A 13710-nucleotide genomic window follows, 5' to 3' on the forward strand; every position below is an offset into this window, starting at 1 on the left:
GACTATGATGGGTTATGCCAAACCAACCCTCACCGGGGCAGCCTCGAGCATTGTGAGACCAGCAATAGCTGCTAACAACTTTGAGATCAAACCAGCAATCATTCAAATGATCTAGAACACAGTTCAGTTCTACGGCTTGGCTAATGAAGATCCGAACACTCACATTACCAACTTCTTGGATATATGTGACACATTCAGCATAACGGAGTTAGTGATGATGCTGTGAGGCTCAAATTATTTCCATTTTCGTTGAAGGACAAGGCTAAGACTTGGCTGAACTCTCTACCAACTGAATCAATTGCAACTTGGGATGAAATGGCCAGCCGCTTCCTATCCAAGTATTTTCCTCCATTCAAGACTACAAAGATGCAAAATAATATCACCACTTTCTCTTAACAGGATGGGGAATCATTGTATGAGTCATGGGAGCCTTACAAAGAATTATTGAGGAAGGTCCCTCATCATGGACTTCCCGTATGGCTCCAAGTTTAGACGTTCTACAACGGATTGACTGAAGCAAACAAGACCATTATGGATGTTGCAGTAGGGGGATCCATTAACAACAAGACCCCTGAAGTTTCCCATGCACTTTATTGAGGAAATGGCTGCAAATAATTATCAGTAGCATTCCGAGAGAGCCCAAGTTAGGAGACAACCCGGCCTTCACAATGTAGACACCTATACAACACTATCTTCACAAATCAGTGCCCTCAGCAAGAAGATCGATGAAATGCAATTGGCAGCCATGCATATTCAAGCCGTAGCCTGTGAATGGTGTGGGGGAGGTCATATCAGCACCTAATGGCAAGTTGGAAATCAGTTCATGCAGTCCCCCGAGCAAGTAGACTTCGTAGGGAATTTGCAAAGGCAGCAAGGCAATCACTATCCTTGTGCCTTTAACCTTGGATGGAGGAATCACCCCAATCTGTCTTGGTCAACTCAAAATGCGGTGAAACCCTTCCCTCAAAACTTCGCTCAGCCAGAAAAGAAATCTAATCTAGAGGAGCTGATGACCAAGTTCATATCAAGTGGGGAAACGACATTTCAGAATCAAGAGGCATCGATCAAAAATTTAGAGACTCAAGTGGGGCAGTTGGCACAAATGATATCCTCTAGAATCCAAGGTACCTTGCCCAGCAATATAGAAGTGAATCCAAGGGAACAAGTGCAAGCCATTACCTTGAGGAGTGGTAAGGAGCTGCAAGAGGTGGAGAAGAAAGCAAAGGAAGAAGGTAAGATGGGTGCAACCCTAGAAACTAAAAAGAATGAGGAAGAGCAGTCTGATTCAAGGAAAGAGACAAGCCAAAAGCCACAAGTGCCATTTCCTAATAGGCTTAAGCGATACAAAATGGAAAAGAATTTCGATAAGTTTCTTGAAATTTTCAAGAGTTTATGTATTAACATTCCTTTTGCAGATACCTTAGCCCAGATGCCGCATTATGCAAAATTCCTTAAGGAAATCTTGGCGAACAAAAGGAAATTGGGAGACGTGGCTACAATTGCCTTGAATGAAGAATGCTCAGCAATCCTCCTCAACAAGCTGCCTAAAAAATTGAAAGATCCAGAGAGTTTTACTATTCCTTGCACTATAGGCAGTTTAAAGATTAATAAGGCATTGTGTGATTTAGGAGCTAGTATAAATCTGATGCCTTGATCAATTTTTAAGAAATTAGGGTTGGGTGAACCCCAACCCACTAGAGTTGCATTGCAATTAGCTGATAGGTCCATCAAGCATCCTAGGGGAATCATAGAAGATGTACTTATTAAGGTAGACAAATTCATTTTTCCCATAGATTTCATAGTGTTAGACATGCAAGAGGACGTTGATGTACCACTTATCCTAGGGCAGCCTTTCCTAGCTACAGGAAAGGCAATGATTGATGTCCAACAAGGACAACTAAGCCTTAGGATTCAAGGTGATGAAGTAATTTTTATGATGTTTAACGCTATGAAACATGCACCATCTAGCGATGATTCATGGTATATGATAGATGTCATTGACTATGTGGTTGGTGGATGTTTTAAGGTCAACAGTCAGTGCCTCAAACCATATATAGCGGATGGAGCATTGCCTACCCCACCAATCGTATACCCGGATGTTCATTGATCACACTGGAATGTTGAGCTTCAAACAAAAAACAAGCGCTTATTGGGAGGCAACCCAATGTCGATAAGTAGTTCTTTTTTTTCCTTTCTTTCTTTTCTTTTCGTATCATTTGAGTTTTTTTCTTCTAATTTTAAGGTCTTGATTGCATTGAGAGTTGATCATCCCTAGTTGCTTGCCAGTCTCTCCTCCTAGTTTCTTTTGATCCTTAACAGCTAGGGGGTCCAAACGAATGAGCCACTTCAGATTTCAGAACATTCTTCAGGGAAGTTCTCTAAATCCCCTCAGATGCTTGAAGTCGCACTGCCCACATTGCTGAAACCATCTTTGCACTCTATCCATATGAACATTGAGGGAAATGTTCACGATAAGTGTGGGGGAGTCTATAGCTATGCACCTCATTCACCCCAATACATAAATGCATTGATAGGCTGTATAAACTGGTAATCTCCTCAATATGATTGCTGTTTATAAGGTGAATTCCAAGAGAGAATACAATGAAGTGTTAGAATTTGTTCCTGTGATTTATCCAATTTTATCACAATACATGAGGATGAGGAAGTCGAATAGGACTTTCATCATGGTCAGCACTAACTCTATTCATGTGTATAGTGTGCTTGGTTGAAGTCTTAATGAACAATCGAGCTATTAGTGAATAGCATGAACTGTTAATGCATGAACTTCAACAATTAATTCAAAAAAAAAAGAAAAGAGATGAAGAAAGGACAAAGTCCGAATTACTCCGTTGTCATGATCTGAATAGTAAAACTAGCGGTTTATGATATGAGTTCAGTCCCAACTCCGCTTAATGGTATAATTGCTGAACCAGTTATGCTATTATTTTTGTGAAGCACTTCCTCTCATCATTAAAGGCGATTTGATCCAAGAATACTTAGGATAATTTGCTAATTAGGAGTTCAATTTTTCTTTGTTAAACCTTTCGGATTGTCAGATAACAAAAGGCTGATTCAGTACTAGTAGTTGTTGGATTAATCCTTGTGGGAATGATACTCTATTCATCACTATATTACTTGATCGGCTAGTGCACTTGCTAGTGTCTTCTAATTGCATCAATCACTGAAGCCAAACTCAAGCCTCACCCCTTATCTCCCAAACTTCACACCAAAAACGCTCAACCCAAGTTTCATTTGAAGTCCCTAGCTATTGGAAAACTCTCGTCAAGGTATATATGAAAGGTAAGTTTTTTTATAGTTTTTCTGGGTTGCTTGAAGTTCTAAAATGTTGGAGAACCATCATTTTCAATTTCTTCTTAACTGAGAATAGAGGCAGAGAGGTGAGGGTCTTAGGGAAATCAGTACCTAAGACCCGATAACATCATCTCAAAATCGGTCTTAGGAGAAGTTGAAAGCATGTTCCTTCAAATTTAAGAAATTCCTACAACCATTTCCTTTTCTCAACAAGAAACTGAGTCTGAATAACTCCCGTTTTGGGCTGCTATAGTAGCTTGGAGAGAGAGGTGCCTAATACCTTCCCTCCTAATCTTCAGAACCCAAAATCTCTTGGTTATGTGCCTTTTTCATGAAGGACAAAGTCACTATCGAAGACATAAGTCGAGATTTTCAAACCAGAAAATGAGGGCCCATTTCCTCTAAAAAATGGGTGGCAACTACAACTCATTTGAGTTGGCCATGAGCTTCCTGGAGCTCATAGCTAGTGACTCTACTGGGGATAACTAGAACCTTTATGGGGTGTTGTTTAGACTCAGTTTCATTCTTTTTGTTTTGTATTTGTAAGTTTAAAACTTACTGGGTTGCGATTCAAAATCACACCTCAAGAAGGCTGGGCATGATAGACCTTACAACGCAATCACCCAAAGCCATTTCATTTCAAAAATGCACCTAAAGCTTCACGTAGAACCATACCTTTGTCAAAATCACAACCAAGGTTTCACCCAAAACACTTCTTCAAAATTGTAACTTAATTCATCTTCATCACAACCTTAAAGTCTAAAATCGCACCCTCATTCATGCTTATCACAACCTAGAATCCTAAAATAACAATTCCTTTCAACCTCATCTAAACCCAGAAGTCCAAAATTGCACTTCCTTAGATTCTTATCACAACTTAGAAGTCCAAAATCGCACTTCCTGAGAGCCTCATCACAACCCAGTAGTCTGAAATCACACTTAGATCAACCTCGCAACTCAGATCAACCTCATCGCATCTTAGTTCAACCTCATCGCAACTTAGTTCAACCTCATTGCACCCTAGAAGCTCAAAGTCACAACTCAGTTCAATCTCATCACAACTTAGAAGCTACCCACTGCACCTTCTTCTTGCTTGTCACACCTTGGAACCTAACCATCGCACTGTACTTCAGTCCTATCACACCTAATCGCACCCGGTTATCGCATCGCACCTTCTGTTGTAGTGCACCTTCTTCTTGCTTGTCACACCTTGGAACCTACCCATCGCACTGTACTTCAGTCTTATTGCACCTAATCACACCTTCTATCACACCTAATCTCACCCGTCTAGCGTTTAACAAGCCCCTTGTTTTCTTCCTTTTTTTTTGTTTTTTTTTGGCTTTTTATCCCTCCCCTTCTTTTCATTTGGTAATTTCTCAAAACTTGTAGTTTTTCTTTCTCTATAATTGAACAAGTTTAGCTTAGTTTTGGGTAGTAGTAAATTGCATTTGTTCCTTGATCTACTCTTTTCTCCTTTTTGTTTTAGTTAAAAAGCATAAAAAAGAACATAATTTCTATTAGATCCCCAAATGTAGCCACAAGGAAACTTGTAGGATTGCTTGTAAACTTAAACATGTAACTGCATTCTCCCATTTTTTGTTGCTTTTCTATTCATTTTTCTTGCACGCTTGAATACTCACAATTAACACACTCTCATGTAAATAAAATTAGAATCCCATTTTACCTATTAGGAGAAGGATAGTAGGTGTGTGCCTCTGGACTTTGGTCCTCAAAGGCAAAACCTTTAAACTAGCCTCCAACCAAGAAATCCCATTTGTCCATGGGTGGAAGTTTGAAGGTTAGAAACATTGTTGGAACCTCAGAGTCTAGAACTCCCCAGCAACTCCATGCATCGCCAAAAGAATGCCCATACATAGAAGCCTTAGATTAAAGTAGGATAGAGGAACTGTAGTGTAATTAGGACTAGGACACCATTATTGTTGCAATATGTAGTTGCCATCTTTAGAAGTAGGATAAAAAATGAAGCCAAAACTCTTTCAACCCGTTAGAAAAGAAAAGAGAGAAAAACAACAACAAAAAAATATGTGATTTGATCTTCAATTAAAAGACACTAAAACACCATAAAGGTCACCAAAGGCAATACCCAAGCCCAAATTTCTAAGTCTAAGCTAAATCCCAAGTAAGCTTCAACATATCAACATCTAAAATCAAAAGCCAAATAACAATAATAATGTAAGATAAAAAGAATTGAAACCGATTAAAAAAATTCAAAATCAAATCTACATGTTCAAACTACAATAAAAAAACTATCATAATCAAAACTACAATTACCAAAATCTAAAACTCTCATCTAAAATGACCATCTTCTGACTCCAGGCTTTTGTAGATGCATAACTCTATAAGCTCAACTCTTGAGAGGTAGCATCAAAAGGCCATTTTTTATCCCTTTTATCATTTGTCCTATGTCCATCTCTTGGCTAAGTAGATGCATGACCCTCTGAGCTTAACTCCCAAGAAGTAGCATCAAAATACCACCTTGACCCATTCTAGGTATTCAATCTCTGGGAGGATCTAGTAGATATGTATGGTAAAGGGTCTAATCCTCCCTTAACCAATATCAAAAGATACTTCATTCCCTTAACCGAACTTAGGCCAAGTAGATGTTTGGCTCTATGAGCTACTCTTGAGAAATAACGTCAAAAGGCCACTTGGACCTTCACATCTTCAAAACTCCGGGGTGTCAAGTAGGTACACATATAGTATGGGGATTGATATTCCCTTAGCCAATATCAAAAAGATTTTCTCATGATCCTTCAGAAACTTTTGAGCAAATATCTTTCTTGCTCTTTTCCAAATTGAGTAGATGTTTGACCCAATGAGTTTGCTCTTGGGGAGCAACGTAAAAAAAGGTTGTTGTTTTATAAACATGGTATAGGAAGTAATTACTCTCGACATTTCCTTCAAGTCTTAACCTTTCCCAAAACCCAAGGGTATTTTCTAAATTAGAAATCAATCCTAATTACAAAACTAGTAATCCAAGACCTAAAATTAATAATAAAACTAGGGAAAGAACAAATGTACCAAATAGCATCAAACCGCAATATCTAACTCATAATAAAAATCTATTTGCAGAATCATCCAAAATATAAATCTATTAAGTCAACAAAAACACAATAAAGGAAAGGCTCATAAAACAAGGTGAAATTATCATATAAAGTCTCTTTATCAAACCTTAACTCACATAATTTCAAGTTAATTGCAAAAATCAACCTTCCACAAACTTGAGAAAATACCAAAGTTCATGAGTGCTCTTTCAAATCTTAATCAAATTCCTCAAACCCCAAAGTTTTTTAAAGCTTCTTTAAACATTGTATTTGTTTTCCAACTTCAAGCTCAATCTTAGTTTTTTACTTTATAAATGCTTTTTAATTTTCGACAGAGGTCCACTAATTTAAGACATCCCCCTTGCATGACCTAGTCTAGTTGACCATAGATTCTTGTACATCCCTGCTAGGTTCCCTTGACCCACTCCAAGGAAGCTATCCTATCTAATCACCTACACATCTAGCCCTTTTAGGACTCTTCCAATCAGTAGCCACACCCATTGTAGAATCGACAACCCTAGCACTTCACACCAAGTCTATTACCTCAACCTCACCCATAGCTGGGAGATTAAGTGTTAGAGACCATTACAAGGCCGATTACCTAATGGGATTTATCTCACATAAGTCCATTATCCTTGGGTCTTCATAGGGTGAATGAATCCAATGATCATTTAGGTGTAAATGTTGGGCCCAAATGAAGCCCATATTGATTGGCTCGGGGGTTCATTGCCCTGAGTAGTGAATTCGACCTAACTTCTTTCAGAGGTGGGGCCAAACCCTCATGGACTTTTGTGAGACCTTTGTAGGGTCCTACACCATATAATATCCGGCCCAAAGTAGCCATGCAACACTTGGGGACGTGAGCCTTTAAAGAAAATGGTCCTTAGGCCCATTACTAATATGATTAGTTAAGTTGTCACATGACAACTTGATTTGGGTCAAAACTAGGCATGGTTCAGGGTATGGAGCACCTATCCTCTTAAGAGGATAATGCTTATCTCTTAAAAGAGTCTAGATCCAAATCAGACTTGGATCATCTCCTAATTATATTAGGAGAGTGCTCAACATAAGGGGATTAAGAGGAAGAGTGCAAATAGAACTTGTTTTCTTCACCTCTTGCTCTCTCCTCTTCTCTCTTCTCTCTTCTCTCTTCTCTCCTAGAAACCCTATCACGACCAAGGATTTTCAAGAATTAATTATGATAAGTTTTTCTTCTAGTTTTTGCAAGAAAAATGTTGAAGAATATCAAGCTCACACATCCCATTTGATCCAAGCAAGTTGGATAGCAGATTTGTTGAAACAAGTGTTGTTGATTCGGTTTCTCCCATACACTGCGCCATCTTCAATTGGAGGATGATTTTGGGAATGATATTCGGCATGAGCTTTCACATTGCAAGATGGGATTTTTGGTCTTTGTATTACGTATACTCTCATTTCAATTCAATTTGGTTTCAAATCTGGTCTAGTTCAGTGCAAGATCGATCCTAAAAATTCAATTTTCAATTTACTAAGAAATTGGTTCCTAGAAGGGTTAGAAAAAACTTTTGAAATTTCGCCCAGCCATCTAGCATGGTTTGGCCATCCATATGATGGATTCTTAACCCTTCCAACACTTCATATATTGATCAATTTGATTCAAATGGTTTAATTTCTTAGCCACCACTTGGATTAAAAATGGTTTTGTTTTTGAGTTAGTTTTCTAATATATGGGTTTATATTGTTAAAAATATTGACACAATCTAATTTAATAAGAGAAAATGAGAGTTATTAATTTTAGTATAAGACTTAATGAGAGAGGATTAAATGAGGTGGGAAGTAATAATTGAAGTTATATTTTCAACCATTACCATTAGAGATGGAGTAAATACACAATTATGGCCATTTTAGTAGCCACTAAAGGTAGCATTAAATCTGTAATAAAATGGCTTTTATACCCTTTCTCAAACAAAGAAGTAGAGGATAACTTTATTCCCAAAAATGTTTCACATTGCATTCACACTTGTATATAGTATAGATTTTCCGAGCACATTTTCTCCCAATCAACCAAGCAAAACTTGAACCTTGAGAAGTCCCTAAGTTACATTAATTTGCCGAGTACATTTATAGAAGATGCCAATTTTGACAGGATGAATGTGTAAATCCAGATATTCAGTGGCCTAGTATTGTTGAAGAGTTTGTCAAATCTCTAGGATTATGTTTCAACCCCTATGTGACCCAAGTATATTTAAAAGCAAGAAGTGAAGGGAGTAAGAGATCCATCAGATGGATGCCCAAAACTTGCGGAATAGGGTGGGAAAATTTCAAAAAACAATTTCTCCCTTCAATTGGGAATCAAATTCCCTATTTTAGAAAAATCATATTTTTCAAAGATCAATCTTGAACCGTAAACCGAACCAGATTTGAAACAAAAAAGTAGGAGAGGGATATACCTGATATAGAGAAATAGTATCTCTCAATGGAGGTGTTCACGCCCAAAGAAGATCACCAAAGACTGCTCCCACTGAAGACAACACAATGGATGGAGGAGCAAAATCAACAGGGTCCATCCCATGAACCAAACTCTTCAGGAAGAATCCAATGGAGTCAGTGAGCACAACTTCCTATCAGCCTTTCTCCAAAGACTGATATCAAGAACACTTCTTGATCTTCTCCTACCAAGGAGATCGAACTATTAGTGAGGCGGCAACTGGAGGAGAACGCTAGAGCAGAAGATGGTGCAGATATCTTCTCTCTTGGTTGTCTGAGATTTGATCTCTAGATGCTTGGATGATGAGATGGTTTGCCCCCTCCAGTCTATACAAGCTTAAAGAGATCTGCTCTTGACACTATCAGGAGCTTCCTAATTTAGAGCATTATCTGAATTTGGACTCTCTTTAAGTGATAAGGATAAGACCCTTACCTTATCTGCAGATTAGATCAGCCTTCTCCTGATCTTATGTGGAGGATTCCAGATCTGAATTCAGATCTGGTCTCTCTGAGTGGATAGAGTGGGACTCTATCCTATCAGCTGATTGAATCCCAGATCCGCCCCCTCTATTTAACTAATTAAAACAGACCAATTCGAAGTGGGCTTTAAGCCCAATAAGCCTATGTGCTCAAACTGCTTCCAAATTGCTGCCCAGTTGGGCTTCTTTGTATGGTGTGGAACCCAATCATTGATCTACACATCAGCCACATGGGTTCGGCCCAGCCTTTGTTACAAGGCCTGGCCAAATACACTATTGTGGGCAGTGCACCCCCTGAAACCCATCACATGGGCCTCTATTGGGCCCAACACTTACATTAAGTGGACCCTGGGCCAAGCCACCTTTTAAAAACCCAGGGACTGTGGGCAAATGCAAGATTAGCCCTTCAGGCATTACCTTCAGTGGCCTTACACTTAACCTCTCAGCCCATAATGATCAAACACTGCCCGACAAGAGAGGACCTCTCCCTCGGCTACAAGGAATAGTGTTGCACTCTCTGCTTATATGGATCCCGAGAATTAAAACCTTTTGCAAACATTTTAGAAATCGTAATATATATACTTTTATATCTCATAAAATATATTTTGCAAAACAAATCTCAACGATTGAAATCGGCTGCTGGCAGTCTGGGTTTCCATCAGAGAGAGTGCATCCCCAATCATTACCTTTGTCCGACAAAGGGGCTGATCCTGTCACTACAATCATCCACTTAGGTGAATTCTCAGACTGTCCCAACATACCAAGGTTTTTGACCCCCGCTAAAGATCTCATTGATTGGCATATCAAAGATAGCCCAATCCGACACCTAGTGCAGTATCATAATCGAGTCTAGGGGTCAGGTGTAACTTTCCAATTTTGCCCATCAATCTCCAAGGTCCAGGGTAATACTGGAAATCTGGTCCGGTTCAAAGATTTAATTCATCTTACACTGCATGTGCCTTGGGTCTCACCCTGGCGGCTGAGACAGGCCACCCCAACCGACTTGGTGGCACATCAGTGTTAGCCTTGTCAGGATAGGTCTCCCTAGACCGACCCACTGGTTGTGAACATTCTAAACTAACGCGAGTCTCATTAAGTGTCTAGCTTAAGGGTATAGCACAGAAACAAACCACAAGAACATGAATCAAATGTGCACTTTATTCATTTACAATAAATGTCAAAAGTACATCATTCTGATTGAAGGCTAAGGGCATACAAAGACTGTCTAACAACTCCCACTTGCACTTAGGTCCAATCTGGTATAAGCCGGAGTCCCATGCTTTCCACATGTTTCACAAACACTTTTTGTGATAGTGGCTTCGTCAATGGGTCTGCTACATTTTCCAATGACGCTACCTTCTGAATTAGAACGTCTCCTCTACCAACAATCTCCCACAGTACATGGTACTTCCTCTCGATGTGCTTTGACTTCGAGTGGGCTCATGGTTCCTTAGCCTGAGCAATTGCTCCATTGTTGTCACACAACAACGGGATGGGTGATGTGCTGGATGAAACTACTCACAACTCGTGAATGAACTTCATCATCAACACGGCTTCTTTGGCAGCCTTGCTTGTGGCAATGTATTCGGCTTCGGTTGTGGAGTCTGCCGTGGACCCCTGTTTGCTGCTTTTCTAGCAAACAGCATACGATCCTATCATGAAAACATATCCAGATGTAGACTTCTATCATCTGGATCCGACTGGAAATTGGCATTAGTATACCCTAAGATCTGTAGTGAACTACCATCGAATACCAGACAAAACTCCTTTGTCCTTCGTAGGTATTTGAGTATATTTTTCACAGCAGTCTAGTGCTCCTGCCCTGGATTGGCTTAAAATCTGCTTACCACTCTCACTGCCTGAGCAATGTCAGGGCGAGTGCATAGCATGGCATACATGATGCTCCCTACGATAGAGGCATAAGGAACGTCTTTCATGCCCTCAATCTTCTCAGAAGTCTTGGGAGACATCTTCTTGGAGAGAGTGACTCCGTGCTCGAAAGGAACATTTCCTTTCTTGAAGTTCTCCATGCTGTATCTTTTGACTATTTTGTCAATGTAAGCAGATTGGGATAATCCTATTATCCACTTCGATCTATCTCTATGGAGTCAAACACCCAGTATATAGGAGGCTTCTCCAAGATCTTTCATGGAGAATTTCTACGAAAGTCATACTTTTGCCGTAGTTAACATTCCTACATCATTCTCAATGAGTAGAATGTCATCTACATACAGAACCAAGAAAGTAACCTTATCCTCACTAGATTTCCTGTAAGCACAGGGCTCATCCAGATTCTGCTTGAAGTCAAATGATTTGACAGCAAAGTCAAAATAGATGTTCCAACTTCTAGAAACTTGCTTAAGTCCATAAATGGATCTGTTAAGTTTACATACCATGTGCTCCTAACCGGCAGCAATGAAGCCTTGCGGCTGCTGCATATAGATATCTTCAGTAAGATCACCATTCAAGAATGTAGTTTTGACATCCATTTTCCAAATCTCATAGTCATGGTATGCTGCTACAGCTAGCAAGATCCTAATGGATTTAAGCATGACGACAGGAGAAAAAGGTTTCCTCATAATCGATGCCCTCTTTCTGAGTGTACCCTTTCGCCACTAGACAAGCTTTGTAGGTCTCAACCCTACCATCGGGGCCTTCTTCCTTTGTAAATTCATTTGCAACCAATTGCTTTTACCCCAGAGGGTGGATCTACTAGAGTCCATACTCCATTTGTCTCCATTGACTCCATCTCAGCTCTCATGGCCTCCACCCACTTCTGGAAATCTATATCCAACATATCTTCCGCGTAAGTCACGGGATCCTCTTCACTAGTCAAGGTTTCCACCAGGTAAGTATCCTGGTTATAACCATAACAGATTGGTGTTCTGGATACCCGAGTGAATCTTCTAGGTTGGTCACTACCTAGAACTTGTGGGACATCTCCCACTGCTCTTGAGCTCTCCTCATCAAAAACTACTTCCTGACGATGGGAGTCTAGGATGAATCGGTTTCCAAGAATTATGCATTCCGGCTGCAGAACACCTTCTGCTCACTTGGGTCAAAGAATAGGTAACCCACAAATCCTTTTGGGTAGCCTACAAATAGGCAACGACTGGTCTTGGATTCCAACTTGTTTGCACAAGTTCTTTTAACGTGTGCGGGACAACCCCAAATTTTCAAGTGTCTGACACTTGGTTTCTTTCCGATCCAAAGTTCATATGGAGTGTTCGGAACCGATTTGGTTGGAACCCGATTCAACACTTAAATTGCAGTCTCTAATGTGTAACCCCAAAAGGATGTGGGTAACTCTGAGTGTATGAGAAGTGATTGGACCATATCCAATAATGTCCTATTCCTCCTGTCTGATGTTAGAGAGTTTTGTATGCCCTTAGCTTCAATCAAGATAATGTACTTTATGAGTTTATTGTAAATGAATAAAAGTGCATATTTGATTCATGTTTCCTTGGTATGTTTCTGTGTAATACCCTTAAACTGGACACATAATGAGACTCGTGTTAGTTTAGAATGTTCACAGCCAGTGGGCCAGTCTGGGGAGACCTATCCTGACAAGGCTGACACTATGGTGCCACCAAGTCGGTTGGGGTGGCCTGTCTCAGCTGCCAGGGTGAGACCCTAGGCATGTACAGTGTAGGATTAATTGAATCTATGAACTGGACCAGGTTTCTAGTATTGCCCTGGATATTGGAGATTGATGGGCAAAACTGGAAAGTTACACCTGACCCCTAGACTCAATTATGATACTGCACTAGGTGTCGGATTGGGCTATCTTTGATGTACCAATTAGTGAGATCCTTAGCGGGTGTCAAAACCCGGGTATGTTGGGACAATCTGAGAATTCATCTGAGTGGGTGATCATAGTGACAGGATCAGCCCCTTTGTCGGACAAAGGTAATGATCAGGGATGCACTCTCACTGATGGAAACCAAGACTGTCGACAGCCGATTTCAATCATTGAGATTTGTTTTGCAAAATATATTTTATATAAGATATATTTAATGGTTTGTAAAAGGTTTGCAAAAGGTTTTAATTCCTAGGATCCATATAAACAGAGAGTGAAACACTGTTCCTTGCAGCCGAGGGAGAGGTCCTCTGTTGTCAGGCAGTGTATGATCATTATGGGCTGAGAGGTTAAGTTTAAGACCATAGAGGATAATACCTGATGGGCTAATCTTGCATCTGCCCACAGTCCCTGGTTGTTACAATGTGTCTTGGCCTAGGGACCACTTAGGGTAAGTGTTGGGCCCATAGAGCCCGTGAGATGGGTTTCAGGGGGTGCATTGTCCATAACAATGTATTCGGCCAGGCCTTGTAACAAAGGCTGGGCTGAACCCATGTGACTGATGTGTAAATCAATGTTTGGGTCCCAC

The 13710-nt window shown here is 40.1% G+C and overlaps 1 protein-coding gene and 1 non-coding gene across 2 annotated transcripts; one reads left to right on the forward strand and one right to left on the reverse strand.

Annotated features, from left to right (window-relative positions):
• Nucleotides 1-364: 364 nt before the first annotated feature.
• On the reverse strand, nucleotides 365-470 carry LOC148848871 (small nucleolar RNA R71). Its single transcript, XR_016101579.1, has one exon. It is a non-coding gene; the product is annotated as a small nucleolar RNA R71 (small nucleolar RNA).
• Nucleotides 471-1102: 632 nt separating this feature from the next.
• On the forward strand, nucleotides 1103-2107 carry LOC148848872 (uncharacterized). Its single transcript, XM_088951370.1, has 2 exons — nucleotides 1103-1634; nucleotides 1794-2107. The coding sequence occupies exons 1-2, from the start codon at nucleotides 1103-1105 to the stop codon at nucleotides 2105-2107; spliced, it is 846 nt and encodes a 281-aa protein (XP_088807496.1).
• Nucleotides 2108-13710: the final 11603 nt, after the last annotated feature.

This window comes from Nelumbo lutea, chromosome 6, assembly GCF_056320005.1.
Source record: "Nelumbo lutea isolate HS-2025 chromosome 6, American lotus-T2T, whole genome shotgun sequence".
Taxonomy (NCBI): domain Eukaryota; kingdom Viridiplantae; phylum Streptophyta; class Magnoliopsida; order Proteales; family Nelumbonaceae; genus Nelumbo; species Nelumbo lutea.

Excerpts from the sequence above, each read along its gene's own strand:
- LOC148848872 (XM_088951370.1), top strand. The coding sequence starts at position 1,103 with ATGATATCCTCTAGAATCCAAGGTACCTTGCCCAGCAATATAGAAGTG. Across the intron at positions 1,635-1,793 it reads ATTGTGTGATTTAGGAGCTA|ATTTCATAGTGTTAGACATG; the intron begins GTATAAATCTGA and ends TTTTTCCCATAG.